We start from the raw sequence: 19,102 nt of genomic DNA, 5'->3' as shown, positions 1-19,102 counted from the left end.
AGGGTGAGGCACCAGAGGGTGAGGCACCAGAGGATGATGACCAGATATTGGAGACCCTATCCCTGAGGATGAGGAGCATATGGATCATCCTACTGTACCTTCAGAGGCTGGACCATCGTCATCTGTTCCTCCGAGAGATACAGATGAGTTCTGGAGTAGGATGACTGAGATTATGACAGCTCAGGCAGGACTATCACTGACGGGCTGACGAGCAGATTAGATATTATGTCAGCTCAGGCGAGGACTTCACTGATGGGCTGACGAGCCGACTGGACATCATGTCTGCTGAGATCAGTGATCTGAGGCAGCAGATAGGAGCACTGGAGAGAGAGAGACCCATGGACCATCTGTGCCACAGGCTGCTGAGTCAGAGATTTCGGCACAGAGTCATCCAGCTCGTCGTGCTCCACGCCAGACACAGTCTCACCAGGCTCGACCTCCCCTCGCCACGTACACTAGGAGGATGAGGACTAGATCCCAGCCATTAGATACTCCCTAGGCTGATATTAGCATTTCTTTAGAGCCTAGGCTAGATATCTAGTTCTCATATGTATTTTGTGTTTATCATGTATCTTTAAACTTTGATTAAGGAACATTGTATTTTTTGTTTTTGGCATGAATGTACTAAAATGTTCCTATTTTGATCAATGAAGTTTGAATGTTTGTTATTTATTGTGTCTTTTCCCATGCATCTATTTGATGATAACAAAAAGGGGGAGAAGTAAAGAAAGAGTAATAGAAGAAGTAAAGAAAGAGAAGTAAAGGAAAATAAGAAAAGGAGAAAAGAAATAACTTGTAAAACAAATTGAAAATCATATAGGAAAGCATATACATAAGGGGGAGCAATTTAACAATGAAAATGATCAAATCAAAAATTTCTATCAAATTTCAGAATTTGGCACATAGAATTTCAGAATTTGGCACGCACCTTTCACACCTCGATACATAACCTGAAACTCATGTTTTATCTCAAATTTTTGGAGTTTCATCTTTAATGAATTATAAATGAAAGGGGGAGCAATTCAAAAAGTCAAATTGGCAACATTTGAATGATATAGGGGGAGACTTCACTCTTATATTGAAAAGCTGAAATTCAGCAAGTTAAGCCCTTTAAAACTGATTTTAAGATAAGTATCAATAGGCTCATACTCTTTATTTTGTAATCATCAAAAAGGGGAGATTGAGGATGATAGTGTTATTTTGATGATTAACAAGCAATTATCTAGAGTATGTTATAAGTTAAATCGATACTTCATTTATAAGTCTGTTACTCTCAGTATATTTGTATAAATTGATATAGATACATTTCATTGTTTATTGAATGAATCTAACCTTGAGATGCAGCAAAGTGTGGATTGAGTCGACCCAAAGGATGATTGGGTCGACCCCGGCACATCAAGAAAGCATTTGGCACACTTCTGCAAAAATGGCACAGATGAACAGTGAGTTGGGTCGACCCAAGGAAAGCATGAGTCGACCCAAACATCAATCTCAAACAACTCAGAAAATGGTTCTCTGGAAATACTGAGAGGGTCGACCCAAGCTTGAGTCGACCCAAACCCTGAGTGGGTCGACCCAAAGGCAAGACAGAACAGAGACAGAAAAGGTTCTCTGGAAACCCTGTTAGGGTCGACCCAAGAAGAAGTTGAGTCGACCCAACTGAACCTTGAGTCGACCCAAAGAAAGGTTGGGTCGACCCAAGTGAAGGAAGGCTGAATTGCAAGTTTCTGTGTTTCTGAGAGGGTCGACCCAAGGAATGTTTGAGTCGACCCAAGTGAAAGTTGGGTCGACCCAAGGACAGGTTGAGCCGACCCAAACACGGGCAGAAGCATAACGGCTAGTTCTGCAGATGTACTTTTTGTCCTTCCAACAGTGAGTAACGGCTAGTTTTTGAATTCTAACCATTGGGGCTTGTCCAATGGATGTAGGAAACTATTTAAAGTGGCACTATTCATCAGATAGAACATCCTTTCCAAAGAATATCAAAGAGTACACAAGAAAGAGAAAGTGCCCTAATCTTCTTCATCCAAGTGCTTCATTCAAGAATCAAAGAAAGGGTTGAGCAGATTCAAAGAGTCATCAAGAGCTCCATCCTCCTTGAAGAGTGAAGCATCCTTGACAAAGAAGAGAGAAGTCACTCAAGCGATAAATACTTTCTAAACTCTTCTTTGTAGATTATATTTTATTTGCTCATCTAGGAGTTTAAATCTTCTTCCTTTTTTATTAAACTACTTGTAAAGGTTGGTTGGTTAGCCCGCAAAACCAACGGAATAGGTTGATTGGTGAACCCGGAAAACCAATTGTAAAGGTTCGTTGGTGAGCCCGTAAAACCAACATAGGTTCGTTGGTGAGCCCGTAAAACCAACATAGGTTTTTGGTGAACCCGGAAAACCAAAGTGTAAAGGTTTTTGGATTGTGAGCCCGGAAAACAATCCAACTGTAATCCGCGGGATTATAGTGAATTCCAAGGGGTCGCTTGGGGAGTGGACGTAGGTGCTAAGGAGAGCACCGAACCACTATACTTCTTGTTGTTTGTATTGTGATTGTTTAAGTTTACTAACTCTTCATTTAACACAAGTAAGATAGTTAAAATTAAAAGAAACCAATTCACCCCCCCTCTTGGCTTGTCACCTTGGGCAACACCTCTTGTTCCTCTCTTTATTTTCTCTTGGTACTCTTTTAAATGTTAATTGTATGCAGATAAGAGAGGGAATAAGAGGGGAAATTACCCGGTAGTTTCTTTTATCTTATAACTACTCCCTCTCTAAATTCAAACTTGGAACATGTTGGTTAAAAGATCTTGATTAGGCTAGCCCAGCATGGGCGGCCCAACTAAACCCAAAAATCAACACCAATAAATTTCAGCTGGTCTTTCTCAAGTCTAAACGGCTAAATAGGTGCCTCTTCTATATTTGCACTAGTGTTAGGTGCCTTCTGTGAAGGTCTTGCACTAGTTTGCCTTGTTTTAATAGGCCTCTGTGCTTCTTCTCTTATTTCTTCTTGTTTTTTTTCTCCTCTATGAACCCACTTGTTATTGGTTTTGACAAAATCCATTCTCATTAGAGACTTTTTACTATAGATGTCAACGTGCTTGAGCTCTATTTTAGCTTCCCCCAAAAAACTAACATCAAATCTAAAGAAAATGAGGCTCAGAACCACACCATAAGGGAGTGATGCTCCCTTTCTTTGTCCAAGATTTGCCATATGCTTCATCATCATGGCATGAATGTTTAGTGGTTGGCCTTTAAGAAGATGGTGCATCACCAGAATATCTCTCTCAAACACATGATCAAATCGGCCTGTTTTGGGGAACAAAATCTGACTGATAATGTGATGGAGTAGCCTCATCTCAACATTCAGTTTCTTGGCCTTGACTTATTCTTCTTCACTAACTTCATCCTTGGATAGAATCAACCTTATCCCTTCAGTTCTATCCTTCCAGTTCTTCTAAATTTTCTCCATCTGTTGGTGCCCTAATCACATTCCCTAAAATTTCTTCTGTGATTAAGATAGGAACGTCCCTGACCTTTGACAAAATCTGACCAAGGCCATTCCTAGCATTGCTGTAGAACTCTTTTACAAGGTCGGGGTAGGTCGAAAGGTCTAGTGAGCATATATACTCCCATCCCATCTCCTTCAAATTTGTTCCTATATGAAACCCTTTCCTTTTTAACTTAGCAAAATCTTGACATAAAACTTCATTAGTTGTATCAAATATAGTGTCATCAAAATAAATTTCAACAATCAATGTATCTTTTCTTTTCATAAACAAGGCTTTAACTATATTTTTTTAAAAAATATTTTTTAAAAGAAATTTGCTTAATCTTTCATACCGTATGGAGCCTTGTTTACTTTAAAAACATGATGTGGAAATTTATGTTTTTTAAAATCAGGTGATTGTTCCACAAAAACTTTGTCAACAATAAAACCATTCAAAAAGACTCTTATGACAATCAATACAATTTAAAGTTCATGTAGCAAGCAAATGCAAGCGATAATCTAATAACTTCTAGTCTTGCTATAGGAGCAAAAATTTTCTTCTTCTTGGTTATATCCTTTGGCAACCAATCTGAATTTATTTATTTTTATTACATTTCCATCTTTATTTAATTTTTTTATGAAAACCAATTTGGTTCCAATTGCAAGATAGTCTTTTTATTTACAAGTTCTTAAAAGTAATTATCCAATTATGATCTCATTTAGCTTCTTCTATTGTTATAGATTCAATTTGGGAAGAAAAATTCAGATTGTTTAAAGTATCTCTAATGGATGATCGAGTTTTTACCCTATACGAAGGATCACTAATAATAAATTTTTTGGGGTGACTATGAATATACCTCCATTTTCTTGGTGAGTTATTTATACCTTGAGATTGTTGTTGTGGCTGATCTTCTTTTTCACCATCATCTTTTTCTTCTTGGTCCATTGCATTTTTTATTGATCTATCCTTCAAAATGAGGTCCTTTATTTCTTTGCTCAATGAACCTCCATCATCATCAAGATCTTTTTTCTTTCTTGAAGGAAGGTGATTAGTCTCATCAAAAATAAAATAAATGGACTCTTCTATTACTTAAGTTCTTTTGTTGAATACTCTATATGCTTTCTTAGATGTAGAGTACCTAAGAAAGATAGCTTTATTTGATTTGGCATCAAATCTTTCTATATTATCTTTTTCATTGTTAAGTATGAAGCATTTACACCTGAAAATGTAAAAATATCTAATTATAGGTTTTCTGTTTTTCCAAAGTTCATAGGATATTTTCTTTAATAAAGGTCTGATAGAAACTCTGTTTAAAATGTCACAAGCCATATTAATTTCCTCAGCCTAAAAGTATTTTAGAGGATGACTTTCACACAGTATAATTCTAGACATTTTTTCTAAGATTCTATTTTTTTTTTTCAACTACCCATTTTGTTGAGGTATCCTAGATCTAGAAAAGTTATATTCTATTCCATTTTATTCCAAAACTTTTTCAAATTTATGATTTTCAAATTTGATTCCATGATCACTTTTTATTTTAAGAACATGTAAATCTTTTTATTTGAAATTTCTTTAAAAAGTCTTTATTTTTATGAACAAGAAATAATACGCATATTAATCTAGAAAATCATCAATAATAACAAAGCCAAAGTGTTTTGCCACCAAGACTTGAAGGTCTTGTTGGCCCACATAAATCTATATATAAAAGTTCCAAAGGCCTAGAAGTTGAAACTATATTTTTAGATTTAAAAGAGACTCTACATTGTTTTTCTAGTTGGTATACATCATAGATTTTATCTTTTTCAAAATTTATTTTTGGTAGACTTATAACTAAATCTTTCTAGCTAATTTAGGAATAAGGTTCATGCTTGCATGAGCTAATCTAAATATCATAACTAACTAGTCTTACTAATTTTGTCATTTATCACAACTAAACATTACATGTTTTTCATAGATAAATGGTCAAAATTGACCAAGTATACATTACTATGGCTATGCTCTGGAAACTTAATATCATTATCATTGGGACTAGACACAAAGCACATAGAAGATTCAAAAGTAACTTTAAGACCTTTTCCACATAACTGACTTATATTTAAAAGATATGTTTTAGACTTTCTACAAGTAAAACATTTTTAATAAATGAAGGAGTGATACAAATTTTACCCACTTCAATATTCCTTTCTTTGCTATTGTCGCCAAAGGTAACCACCCGTCCTTTCTTCTTAAGAAAGATGAATTGAGATTCATTTGTCATGTGTCTACAATAACCACTATCCAAGTACCATTTTCTGTTTGTTCCATGGGCTGCTAGACACACCTGCATCACAGGAATCAAGTTTTATTTTAGGTCCCAAGCTTTTTTAGGTTCTTAGGTTAGCAATTATGGTTTCTTTTGGTATCCATATTTTTTTGATAGCTACTTTACCATTTAAGTTGTTTGCTTTAAGATTATAGGTAAAGTGCTTGTGCCCAATGTTACCACATTTAAAATAAGTTATCTTTCTTGTTAAATTGTTTGAAGATTAAATAAATATTTTCTTTAAGACTTCTATTTCTGCAATGGATTATAGTCAAGTTTAGCTTTATCAAAAACAATTTGTTGGCTATTATCATCATATTCAACTATTCATAACTTAAGGTAAATTTGTCTGCAATTAGTTTTAGCTTTTTAACTTCTGATTAATTCTGATCTTCTTGAATTAATGATTGTTTTGTTTTGATATATTTTCTTTTTTAGTTAAGAGCGTTTGATTTTTCAATTTAAGTTCCCTATTATTTTGACTAAGCTTTTTAAACTCATCTATTAAATCATAAAAAAACATTATGAAATTTATCAAAGTGAAATCATTCAAAGTTCAGAACTTACCTCAGCCTCATGAACCATGGGCATAGATAGGCTATTTCATGGATTTCTCCTTCTGAGCTTGATTTCGTCGCTGTCACTCCAAGCAGCGCCATTGCTTTCTCTCCTAGCTTTTTTGGAGCCTTCTTCATAATAGGTAGTCCGTTGTAAAGTGACCATTCCACTCATACCATATTAGCAGCTGCTCTTTTCTTTTCTTCGCTCTGTTCCTCCTTAGTTAAAGGTTTTTTCGTTATCCTTGCCTTCTTCTCATAAATCTTCTAAATCTTCTTGTTATGAGGGCCATTTCCTCCTCACCCTCGTATCGTCAGTTCCCTCGCTTTTATCTTCTTGTTGAGTCGTTGACTTGAGAGCGATAGTTCTTTTCTTTGATTCATCCTCTTTCAAGTTCTATTTCATAGTTAGCTTGTAAATCATTAGTGAACCTAGTAATTCTTTTAGAGGAAGGGTGTTGAGGTCCTTTGTTTCTTGGATGGCTATGACTTTGGCCTTTCATATTCTTGGCAATGACTTGAGAATCTTCTCCTTAAATCACTATTAGTATAGAATTTACCAAGACTTTTAAAAACATTAATAATATTCGTGAAGCGGATAAACATATCAGATATAGACTCACTAAACTCCATTTTAAATAGTTCATAATTATGTACAAATAAGTTAATTTTAGACTTCTTAATTTTAGACTCATTAGACTCTTTATCGCCATCACCATACTTATATTTTTTTAAAAATTAGCTATACTGAAAATACTTATATTTCCAAATTTATATAAAAATAAAATAAAATTTTTATTTTTATTTTTAAAAATATATAAAAAACGAAAGTGATGCCAACGACATCAAAGCTTAATGTTTGGTTCGGCCGAAGTTGCTCAAGCCAGTGGGGCTGGGCTAATCGGACAGGCAGGTTTATTAGGCGGATATTGTCAGGCCGGGTTGAGTGCAGGAATCGTGAATCCTAAAGCGAGGCCCCTTTGCCAAACTTATGAATGCCTGCAGCGGAGCTAATGCAAGCTCGGATCAGCGGAGGGCTCGAAGAAAAAGAATGAGAAAAAACATCTTCTGAGATCCGTCGCGTTGCGATGTCTTTTTGGAAGAGGAGTCTTTGGTTCAGAGGTCAGGGAGAGAAGAAGGGGAACATTCGGGATGAAGAGGAGGGTTATCTCCAGGAATTCGGGAGTAACGGAGCAGCTTTGCAACTTCATCAAGGGCTTCAGCATCGATACCTTCAAAACTTTTCCCCTTCAAGGTTTCCATCTGCGTTTTTTTCCCCCCTTTTCCCGTCCCCTTCCAAGGAATTTGTAATTCTAATTTCCGTTCTTCCCATCGAGCTACAGATGATCGGCCAGTGGATTTTGTTTTTGGGTCCGCTCCATCAACGGCAACTAATGTCCGAAAGGAGCTCACGGAGTGGCAGGAGAGGCATGCTACTTTGGTTCTCTCCAAAGTCAAGGTCAGTTGTTGTTCGCGGATTTTTTTTTTTTTGTCTGTACAATTGGAGATGAGAACTCTTTCCCGACCAATGCTTTGTTTATTTTCTGTGCCTTTTTTGGATGGTAAAAGTTGGGGATTACAGATCTCTGCTGCATTAAGAAGATTTAGTTTGCACAATAAATTGTTTAAAAGAGAATTATATAGATTTCGGTGATGATTTTGATTTAATTGATGAGGCAGCGGTGCATTTTAATAAATCCGATGTCACTAAGTCTTCGTCCTCCCATAGGTTTGGGGTCCTTACATCTTCCCCTACCTTGTAATTTATTTAGGTCTATCCCATGTAGGTATGTTTTGCCATGGTTTTCTTTGGCTTTTGGTGCACAATGATAGGCAACTTGATCTCCATCATTGTTTCATAAAATATTGAACATCAAAGTTTTACCATCTGCTGCGAATAATCTATTGTCTTCTTCTTCTTCTTCTTCTTGACTTGCCCATGAACTGTTTACCACTGTCAACTTTGTCTATGTATCTGAAAAAAGTTGTTTCAATTGTCCTTAACAACTGATGGTCACAGCAAATTGTACAAGGGTCTCAACTGAAACATTTTTATCATAAATATCTTCATTCTGCTGTTTTGTAGGGCTTGATATATCAGTAGTAGATCTGAGATTTATGATCATATGCTTTCAGCTGGCCACTAATTTTAAACTAAATGATATCTTTCACTACCTAATATAAACTACTCATTACAACATGTAGTTATTAAACTACTTTCCTCAAGATTATTCAATGGTTCACCAAATATTTTCCTTCGGTGCTGTCTTTTAGCCTCATAAATAGATAGCAATTATCACCACTTTGTGGAAAATCCTTAGGTATGAATATATCAGATATCTACAACTCGATTGGTGAAATTATCTCTCTCGCCAAAAAGAATATAGATATTTGTTGATGCACAAAGAAAGTATTTTGTTGCAGCTGAGCAAATTATTGATGAATTGTCCATAATATGGTTGTTCTGCACATTGACATAAATTATAAGAGTATAGGATCTCTTTGTTTTGTTTCCATTGCTGATGCTGCTGCTGCTGCCATCATTGTCATTGTTGTTATGGTTTCAAGCTACGATTCCTTGTGGCTTGGAATTGAAATGTTTTGGGTGTGATTTAGACTTTTTTTCTTAGTTTAACCGATACTGAGATGGCTGAAACTGGATGCATTCCAATCTTGTAATGTTTTGGGTGATATCGGTGTTTTACAAGGTTCTACCACATCCAAGTATTTATGCATCTGCTTTCAATTTATTTGTATTGGTTTGGGTTGGATCTTGTTATACATGATAACTTTGTCAAAATAATTTTTGTCCAACATGTGCACTTAGATCTAGACCACCTTCATGTAAAAGAGCTTCTAATTTTTCTTTGCAGAGTATCTATTAAGCACATTCAACTCACTTTTTGAAATTTAACCAAAACCATACTTCACTGTCCACACAAATTATTAATTCCTTACTTGCCTCTATAAGAATTTAGTACTGGTGCAGTTATTAGTTAGGCTGACTATTTATTGAAACACACGTATACATACATACATACATATGTACGTACGTATGTAGGTACATACATACATTAATAACTTTAGTACCAAAAATGCCCAGGAGCTTCTTTCCTTACCTAAGTCTTAAACTTACCATGATTTGGTCATCATCTTTTCTTAATGTTGTCCCTTAAAATTATAACTTGATAACTAATATTTACTTTGACTGGAGTTTACCTGAAGTTTTTAATCCATCTACACAAGAATTTGGGATTTAATATGACTATGGTAAGAATTCATAAATTTAAAAATAATTATTTGAGATAATTTAAGAGATTGAAAAAAGAAGAAATTAAACAAAAGAATACTGGAGACGTCTCGATAAAAGAAAAGGTATAATTAATAGAATTGTACAAAAGTTTGGAGCATGTTATATTATTATTGGAGAAGTTCTTTGTGGCTATTAATAGATTTGCAAAATGCAATTTCTTGGACTAGTGTAATGGGTAGGATAGGAACCAAGGGTGCCCTTTTTCTTGAGTAGCTGACACGGAAAAGATTTTGGGCTTCAAGTGGGGCCTAGGCTTGAAAATATTTCTGCAGTCCGTCACAAGCCTAAACTCAAGCCCAACCCAGATCCAGACGGGCTTGACCTGATCTTTAGGGCTTAGATTTTAGGCATTGCTAGGCATTGGCTGGGGATCCTGCAGCATTAGAGTTAGAGGGAAGGGGTGGAGGTTGGGTATTTGAAGAGGAGGATAGAAATTGGTAGGTGGGGTAGATGCTAGAGGAGAGAAAGTGGATGGTGGAAGAAAGAGGATGAGGAGAGGAAGGTGAAGGCAGTGAGTGAGAGAGATGAGTATTGCCTGGATAGAGAGAGAGGAGGCAAGGAAAGGAACTCATTGGGATGACATTTTGCCATCATCACTGGTGTTCGTTGGCGTTATGGAGAAGATCTGCTCGAAGAAGTCATCTATTCTATTGTGATGCATTTGCCATGGCTTCGAAGCTAGGGACTAGGGAAGTGGGTATAGTTTTTGGAGGCTCAAAGGGAATTTATGGGTTGAGGGTTTTTGGATAGAGGGAGAGATGGGAGTAGCAAAGAACACTGGGTTGGTAAAAGGACTCCTAGGTGGTCGCATACATTAGTGGCCTTGGTCAGGATGTGGGCTCGGATTTCAACCCAGGCTCAGACTATGCCAAAACGTGACTTAAACCCAGATTGGGCCTCATATTCTAAGTCCAAGCCTGACCTGAACCTTTGCATGCCTGAGCCCAAAGCCTGATCTGGAGCTGGCCTGACTTGGGCCCATTTCTAGCCCTAGTAATAGGCGTTATTTGTTAAGCTGTCAAAGGATAGAATTTCAGTGCTTAATATGGTTTCTGTCTGGCAAATCAGTGTTTGGATGTTTGAGTAGCCAAGCATAATAAAAGTAGGGAAAATAAGCTGAAGAAAGAGGATTTATAAAATAACTAGTGATTGATTAAATAGGATTGTAGGAAGAAAAGAAATGGGTAATAAGGTTTGTTTATTGGTCTCAGCTAGAAAATCTGCCAGGTCCATTGATAGATCTGGTACAGGATTAATTTGGTGAGGTTGATAAAGGGGGACATAAGTATTGCAAACAAAAGAAACTAGAGATTTTTTATGAATTAATTTACATCTAAGGCTTATAGGAATAGTTTTAATTGGTTGCACTGAATGATTTTGATTGCTGAGCTGATGACAGAAATTTTACATGGAGACAGCTGGTTTTGATATGCTGTAGAGATGGAAGAGAAGAAATAAGAAAAGGAAGAAGGAGATTATAGTTGGAGAAAGAAGGGAGGAAGAGAGAGGAAGAAAGCTTTGAAGAAAAAAAAAGTCCTCACTTCAAATCTGCCTTACAAGAAGTTAGTCTCCTTTTTTTAGGATAGAAAGGTAGACCACTTATTGGAAGAATTCCTAGAGAAGAAAAAGATTACTTGTATTTCTCAAATCTCCCAAATGTCACTAAATAACATATGAAAAGAAAGGAAATATAAAAATTATTTTGAAAATCATCTGAATAAAAATATGCGAAAACCATAAAGGATCATATTCAATTTGACCAACTTGATATTCTTCTGAATGCCCTGAACTTGAAGAGTGAACATAGATCTTCAATGATCTTGTATGAGATCCAGACAGCATGAGATCCAGACATAACATTGGCTTCTGAATTTATTCATTTCTCACTCATTTTGAAAGATATTCCTAAAGGCTAGTTATGTATCAAGCTATGGATTATCATGAAATTTAAGAAGATCATGAAATTAAGAAACAAGGTAGCTGTACAATCAAGTGTAACAGTATGTATCAAGCTATGGATTATCCTCTGGGAAAATTATCTGGTTAAAAAAAATATATCTGTAACCAAGGGTTCAGTAAAGATATTTAATTGCAGAAAGTTGACAAGTTAATTTTGAAATGATTTATATGCTTTTCATTACCATTACAACTTTTATATATGTACATAAAAACTATGTCAGGGTGGCTCAATGCATTTTACCGGTAATTGTTGCAGGGTCTTTACTGATATGATTTAATGATTGTTGTTATAGGGAAATTGCGCAACTTCGATATATTCTGTGCCCCCGTCATCTAAAGGAGAAACAGTTCTGGAGAATATATTTCCTACTTGTTAAGAGCTATGTGGCCTCGTAAGTTCTTTCACCATTTGTTCCTGCAGTTGCTCTGTTTACATATATTTGACATAGGATGAGACAATGATAAAAGGATGCCAAACAGGAAATTGTTTTTCTCATTGGCAATAATCTTGTTTTATATCATATATCTGTAGGTATATACATGTATATATGTTTGTATATATATGTGTGCATATATAAACATGTACATATATATGCATATATGGATGCATCTATGTATGTATGCGGGCATATAATGTTAAGACCTGTGTAAGGCACCGGCATCTGTTAAGAAAATGTTATTTGTCACTGAGTAGGTAGGAAATTCATAATGATTAAATCACGTGATAACAAGTGGTTGCTTCCTCCCGCATTGAGGTTTTGAATTCAAATCTTGGCAGTGTTCTTGCCAAAGCATTTGACCTAGGTAATCGGTAGTGCTTTAACCATTGATTCTCCACAAAATTTGCCAAAATAGTAATATAATGAATACAATTAAATTACAGCCCAATTGCCAACAAACTTCAATTCATATTTACGCTGTTGTCTGAAAGGCTATGTAGTGCAAGGTGTGCACTTAATCAACTAAAACAATGCAATAAAAATTAGGTTTTTTCTCATGTCAAGTAGAAATTAGGGTTGTAGAATAAGGTAACAAAAGCATACAAATAGTCATATGAAAAGAGTAACTAAATTTAGAAATTTATGAAAAGTGTCCTTGGTATTGCATTTTCTTAACAATATTTCATTATATTGAAATATAATATTTTCTTTATAATTTCATGGAAAAAATCTCACAGAATAATAGATATGTTCATGGGGCTATACTAAAATATATTGTTATGGTTATGAACCCAGATTATACATGAAAAATCTATCTGAGTATTTTTTTGAACAACACTTGTACATGAGATAACACTTAGAGTTGAAGAAAACAGGGCTTGAGCGAGAAATATATCCATGTGTGTGCAAAATGCAATTAAACATGTGCACACACATGTTGATGAATTGTATGGAGTTTAACACATGAGAGTCAATGTTTCTATGGCTTCTATTCATGCATTCTTTATTAACTCAGTTTGCTTGTATTTAATCATATACCAAGTAAATAACTGTTTCTTAGAACGGAAAAATCAAAACAGTATTATGAAAAGAAAAAATTGTCTATTTTGGCTGAAAATACTGAAACTAGATCAGCCGGAACTAACTGAAAGCTGAGTCAGACAATATATAGGGAGTCAGTTTCAGCTTGATTCTGATTGAATCTAATTTGTATTGTGGCCAAAAGGCCTGGCTTGGCTGAAACTCAAAAGTTGGCTAGTATGCAAGGAGATGGTCTGGCACGTATGTTGCATGATATGCACCCTATGTGTTGTGCCCAATAACCTGTTGGAGCAGTACAAATTGTAGACACAAGTGTATGGATGGGAAATTGAATCCTTTGGTTTCAATAGTGGTCCTCTGAATGATTTGTGCACCTACTTCTGGTATACTTGTTATCGTTGATGCTATGGCTTTTACCATGACCATTCAGCCTCCATCACGTCTACCTGCATTATCATAATCTCCTGTATATCTGTCTACCGAGAAAAATGTTATCTTGGCAATAAGCTATTTGTCGGTTTCTACATAAACGAGGAAGAAATCACATATTTGAAGAGTTTTCGGTCCTTGCCCAGGCAGTCTTTTACATGATAACATTTGAAAGTTGGGTCTCTGATTTAACGTGGATAACTGAATTAGTTGTACTGTTGTAGAGGGTATGATTTGCCATAATTAACCTTTTCTCTTATTGGTAGAAGAACAGCCAAGCCAACAAACTACAACCAGTTCAAAGACAACCCCTAAAGCATTAATCATAACAAAATTAATAGTATCCTGGAAGCTCTGTAGTCCAAGTCATATAGTCAAAACTGCGAGAAGCCAAAGTCTGCTAGATGGTCAGCAACCTGATTTCTTTCACAGAAAATGTCTGCACTTGAAGCAGCCTGTCTACCAAGTCCCAGATACCTCTGGGTTAAGGATGATTGTTTTCAAGCCTGGCAGGTTATCACTGAAGACAAACTAGATGTTTTAGTTATAATTGTTTACATAGAATCACAGCTAATAACAAACTGGTATCATGAAAATGGCTTTCTTTTTTTTGAACTTGTATCCACTTCAGTTCCTTTCCATCCACATCAGGCCTTCTCATGTAGCTCAGCAAAAAATCTTGCCAATTCTAATATGAATGCAATAAGTTTTAGCAATTTGTTGATTCATATTTCCTGCCCTTTTGTCTTAATATGGCTTCACTCAGAATGAAATTAACCTATGTGTTCGAAATTCTCTAATTTGTTTGTCAGATATGAGATGCGTGCCATACAAAAGGAAAAGATCAAAATGATGGGGATGGACAATGAGAAAGCAGTCAATAGAACTATGGTTGAAGTGGAGATGATAGATGCGAAGAATGGAAGCAGCTCAAAACCTCTCGGTAGCAACATAGGCAGAGATGAAGGTGCTACTATTTTTCGAAAATCACATTCTATGTACATTTTAGGACTTTGCTGATACCAGGATTCACATCTTATGCAATGTTTTTTAACTTTGATGATACCCCATGTCTATAGTCGATGACCGAGGCCCTGTTTGGATTCATGCTCTCCTATCTGGTTGATATCTCAAACAAATGGGAGTGTGAATAGCTGAGAGAAAAGCAAAACAGAGGAGGAAGCCCATTCCCCATTTCCTATACCATTTTGATGCTTGAATGCCTCTAAAATAGGTTATCTGGTAAACTAGACCCCTCAGGATGGTGGAATCACGACTTCCCCACAATCTACAACTTTACTTCCTCTGGCCTCTTTTCTTCAAGATGTCTTAGAGGTTTTCTTTCACCTGGGCTTCCAGACTGACCCTAGATATTCCGATGGACATGAATGGTCATGGAACTGATCTTTTCCATCTTTCACAGGCAAGTCAGCAGAACCTACTGGATTAGCTGCTGGGAAAATTTGGGATATTATGTGATTCCATGTGAATGAAGACCAAATCTCGAGCCATTGGAACTTCTGCAAACATCCTTTACTGATGAGCTGACTGGCCACCGAAGCAATGAAATCCTTGGCATGCGTACTTCACTTGCTAATCATGATAGCGTGGAATTAAAGGTTTCCTCAACTAGACGGAGTTCCAACACATTGCAGATGGCTTAGTTAGCTCCATATTGCATCTTTTGCTTGCCATTCGGTTATGCAGCTGAACATTAATTGACTCGAAACGCAGAAGCCTGTTGGCACAGTGTGATGATTAAGAATTCAATGCAAAATAAAAAAAAGGATGTTACTAAGAAAGGCTAAGAGAAAAAAAAAGGTATCATCGTAGCTTATGTTGCTATCAGATAATACCGGTAATGAGTTAAAATAAACAAAGCAATGCATGTAAGATGTGGTTTTCAGCAGTTTAAAGTATTTTCTTCTTTTTCTCCTTTATTCTCTTTTCATATATTGTAATAGTTAATGATGGTTCATGACAACCCAAGCTTTTGTTTGGACTGTGATTCTCTTGTTCCAATAATCCTGTACCGACAAAATCATAAGAGTTGCATATTTTCATATCATATGTCAAAAAGACTTTTGACACAGACATACACATAAATGATAATTGTAATAGTCAGTTTAGTCAATTAATCAAAGTTTTTAATTACTTAATGCAGCCTTTATGTATTGATGTTCCCCAGATAGAAATGTATCAGGTTAATTGAATTTTTTAAATATGATATTTCATCATCTTATAGATCCGAAACAAAAAGGAAATAATGTGAGATTGCAAAAATTGATATATGTTACAGTATCTTTCCTACACCTGTATGACATTGTTTGTCTGTAGGTGCTCGAGCAAAAGACTTAAATCGAAAGGTTGAACATAAATTAATTGTCCTTTTCTGCTTGGCCACCATGGCTTTTGCAAAAGATTTTAGGATTCAAAAGGCTTACAGTGTATAAACATAGATAATTAAGTTATTCGAGGATATGGAATCAAAATATTCTGAGAACTGAACTCAAATTGATGGACTTCGGTAGATCATTCACCAAGTACTTGCAATTCAACTTGCAGATGGATTTGCGAAAAAAAGTTTTGAAAGTTGAATTTGGAATTGTAGCAAAAAAGTGACTGTAATTTTGCTCCTTATATCATACGATAGTAATATCTTACATATTGATGTCCACGGTTCGACGGACGGCGCCTCTGCGGTTGTTGGTGCATCGGCGGCAAGTTGGTGGACCTTGGATGGGCAGTCATCTCAAGGGGAGGCCAAGGAGGTTGATGTTTGCTCGCATGGTCGGAAGGGATGCATCAACCGAGGGACGGGCGGGCGGCCTCCCGGTCCAACCTCATGGCCACGATGCTCAAACCACCCCAGCTTTGGTGGTTCAGTAGGTCCGGCAGGTCTGCATGTGTTGGCGACGTCGTGCATGGTCCCGGTTCCTTCAATATAGGTGCCATTGGTGGTGCCCTGGGTTGGCCCTAGCCGTTAAAGGGGCTCCTATTTCAATCTCTGTTGTGGTTGCTGTAATGTCCGGCCCAATACAGACCAGGCCCAATACTATAGGGCCCAGTTGGAGAGTATTGAGCCAGGGGGGTTAGTAGGCCACACTGGCCCAAGATGACAGTGATCTCCCGCTTGAGAGCTGAAAGGACAGGACCACCAGGTGGCCAACGGAGAAGACCTCCACAAACATGCAAAACGGAAACCCGCCACCTCCTCTTCCCCTCGGCAGGCGAGCTGTGAGCTGGCCTGAAGTGGAGGGGCAGCTGGTGGCTCCCGGGACACTGAGGAAGGAGAGGATGCCACCTCTCCTTCAGGGTCAAATCCTAAGCCAAGTTTTTATACCTCTAAAACCCGCTAACCCCCTGGTTTTTGATATACCCTTCCTAACTCTCTAACCCTCTGAATTGTTATACCAGATAGCCAAGCCCTGAAGCTGGAGGCAGAAGGGACCCCGCAGCCTTAGGAGAGGAAGGAGGGAGTGTACCGAGATGATACTACACAGCTTCAACCAGCCACAACAAGGTATGAACCCCTGTAGGTAGGTCTAGGCAAGAAAGGGGTGGAGGAACCCCTCTGTGGGGTGTTCCCCTCCTTGTTTCATCAACGAAACAGAGAGGAGGAGACCAGCACAGTGAGGCAGTGAGGGTTAATCTTGACAGGGGAAACCGGAGGAAGACTCACGGGCTGCGGGCCGGACCCACAGGCCGAGGGCCGGCCTGAGGACGGCCCAAGCCCAGGCCCAACTGCCACCCGGGCCGAGCCCAACCGAACTCGGCCTGCAGGTGACAGCCCTCGTCCGTCGCCGCCCTAAGGCTGAGGGGCAGCCAAAGGGGCTGCCGGGTCTGGCCGTACCGGTGACAGACGCGGCCCCGAGGCCGCCAGCCTCAGCCGAGCCCCCCGCCTCTCCACCGGCGAAGAGGTGGCGGCGCGGCTCCCACACAAAAAAGAAAAAGGAGAAGAGGGTAAACAGAACCAAAAAAAAGAGAGAGGGATAAGTACTTACCTCGGACCACGGCCTTACCTCGCCGTGGTCGGAGCCGGTGAAGACCCCCGGAGGAGATCCGGTGTCGATCCCCCTCTCGGCTTTTCCCCTCTTCTCCGGCGTCACTTCGGAGAAGGGGAGAAAGGGGACCGGCCTCCCCCGCCGCTTGCCCCGAGAAGGGAGCACCACTCCGGCCGGCGGATCGGAGGGCGCTTCATCTCCCCGGCCGCCTGCGAAAAAGAGGGAGGAGACGGGAGGCGGAAGGGAACCGGAGGAAGGGGGAGAGGGAGAGACACGGGCGAAGGGGGGGCCGAAGCCTCTGGAAGCTCCCGGAAGAAAAAAAAAAGAAAAAAGAGAGGGGCCTTAACGGGCTGCCTAGCGGTCGGATCCGAGTCCGGATCCGAAACCCGTTAGGCCCAAATAATTCAATTCGGTTTGGGTGAATCCAATGAAGGGTTGATCCAAGCCCAATCGAATTAAACGGGTCAATTAAGCCTAATTGGTGTTGGGTCTGAACCCGACCAAGCCTGAATGAACCCAAATTAAGCAAATTGGGCTAAATCCGAACCCAATTAAACTCAATTCAGCTGGGTCCGAACCATGTTCATAACAGGTTGACTCCAGCAGGCCCAATTAGCCCTAAATCAGGCCCAGACCAGGCCCAATTAAATTGGCAGAAGGCCAAATTGGCTAGGAAAGAGTGGACTTAACCACAAATCAGGCCCAACCTCTCCATTAGAGGCCCAATTAGGCCTGGTAGACTCAAATTTACTTCAATTGGACTAAAATTTATGATAAATAGAGGATAATGTGAGTCTTATAATATGGTTCTAGGAATTAAAGACTCGTCGTCCGGACTCAAAGAATTGATAACAACTTATAGTAAGTAACCTGTTCTAATCCTGTTATGGATCATGCCATATTTACTAACATCCTCTAAGTAATTTTTTTTTAAGTATATATGATTCATGCATGATGTGTTATGTTGGATAGTAACTTGCCTAATCTCATAGACTATGGCCATGTATCGTACCATGATTTTGCTGCTATGTTAATCATATATGCAAGTTAGTATAACAAAATACTATAATGGGCTCAAAGATGCTACTGATCGAATGCAACTGAGCTGGCCTTGCTAGTGGCCGAGAATGACTAAGCTGGCCCTGCTAGTGGCCGAATGGACCATGGCATGCCGGGGCACGGTTAGATATGCATATTTTGTGAAAATTTTTGTGACTTGCAATACTGCTCTGTTTAATTTGCATACATATTATGCCATGATAATTATTAGATAAATATGCATGTCAGCTTCTCAGACCCTGATAACATGTTTAGCCTACTAGTTGATCCGGTAGGATTATGCAGGATTACTTATTGAGCCGTGTAGCTCATGCCTGTTTGTTTTCCATTTTCTTCCAGATCATCATCAGTGATCGCCATCAGATACATTTTTCTTTTGTTACAGAGCTTCGTTATTTTTGGAGAAAGCCTATATACTTTTGTACATTTGAACAGCTTAGAAGTTCTATATTTTTGTATCAATCTTCAAGGTTGTAATGCAAATATTTTAATATATGACAGTTTGAAATCCATTGGC

At 38.1% G+C, this 19,102-nt stretch overlaps 1 protein-coding gene across 1 annotated transcript; it reads left to right on the top strand.

Annotated features, from left to right (window-relative positions):
* Positions 1 to 7,215: 7,215 nt before the first annotated feature.
* On the top strand, positions 7,216 to 15,592 carry LOC103716016. Its single transcript, XM_039129865.1, has 5 exons — positions 7,216 to 7,595; positions 7,684 to 7,799; positions 11,907 to 12,004; positions 14,335 to 14,489; positions 14,946 to 15,592. Exons 1-5 carry the CDS (start codon positions 7,493 to 7,495, stop codon positions 14,999 to 15,001), a joined length of 528 nt encoding a protein of 175 aa, XP_038985793.1. The 5' UTR covers positions 7,216 to 7,492; the 3' UTR covers positions 15,002 to 15,592.
* The last annotated feature ends 3,510 nt before the right edge of the window (positions 15,593 to 19,102 follow it).

This window comes from Phoenix dactylifera, chromosome 9 (assembly GCF_009389715.1).
Source record: "Phoenix dactylifera cultivar Barhee BC4 chromosome 9, palm_55x_up_171113_PBpolish2nd_filt_p, whole genome shotgun sequence".
Lineage (NCBI taxonomy): Eukaryota > Viridiplantae > Streptophyta > Magnoliopsida > Arecales > Arecaceae > Phoenix > Phoenix dactylifera.
The sequence above is the reverse complement of the archived record's forward strand: the minus strand, read 5'-3'. Positions and strand labels throughout refer to the sequence as shown.

What these genes read in the sequence shown, in the direction of transcription:
- LOC103716016 (XM_039129865.1), top strand. Translation starts at nt 7,493, where the DNA reads ATGAAGAGGAGGGTTATCTCCAGGAATTCGGGAGTAACGGAGCAGCTT. An exon ending in CAAAACTTTTCCCCTTCAAG is followed by an intron (nt 7,596 to 7,683) that starts GTTTCCATCTGC and finishes ATCGAGCTACAG; the next exon opens with ATGATCGGCCAGTGGATTTT. An exon ending in GTTAAGAGCTATGTGGCCTC is followed by an intron (nt 12,005 to 14,334) that starts GTAAGTTCTTTC and finishes TTTGTTTGTCAG; the next exon opens with ATATGAGATGCGTGCCATAC.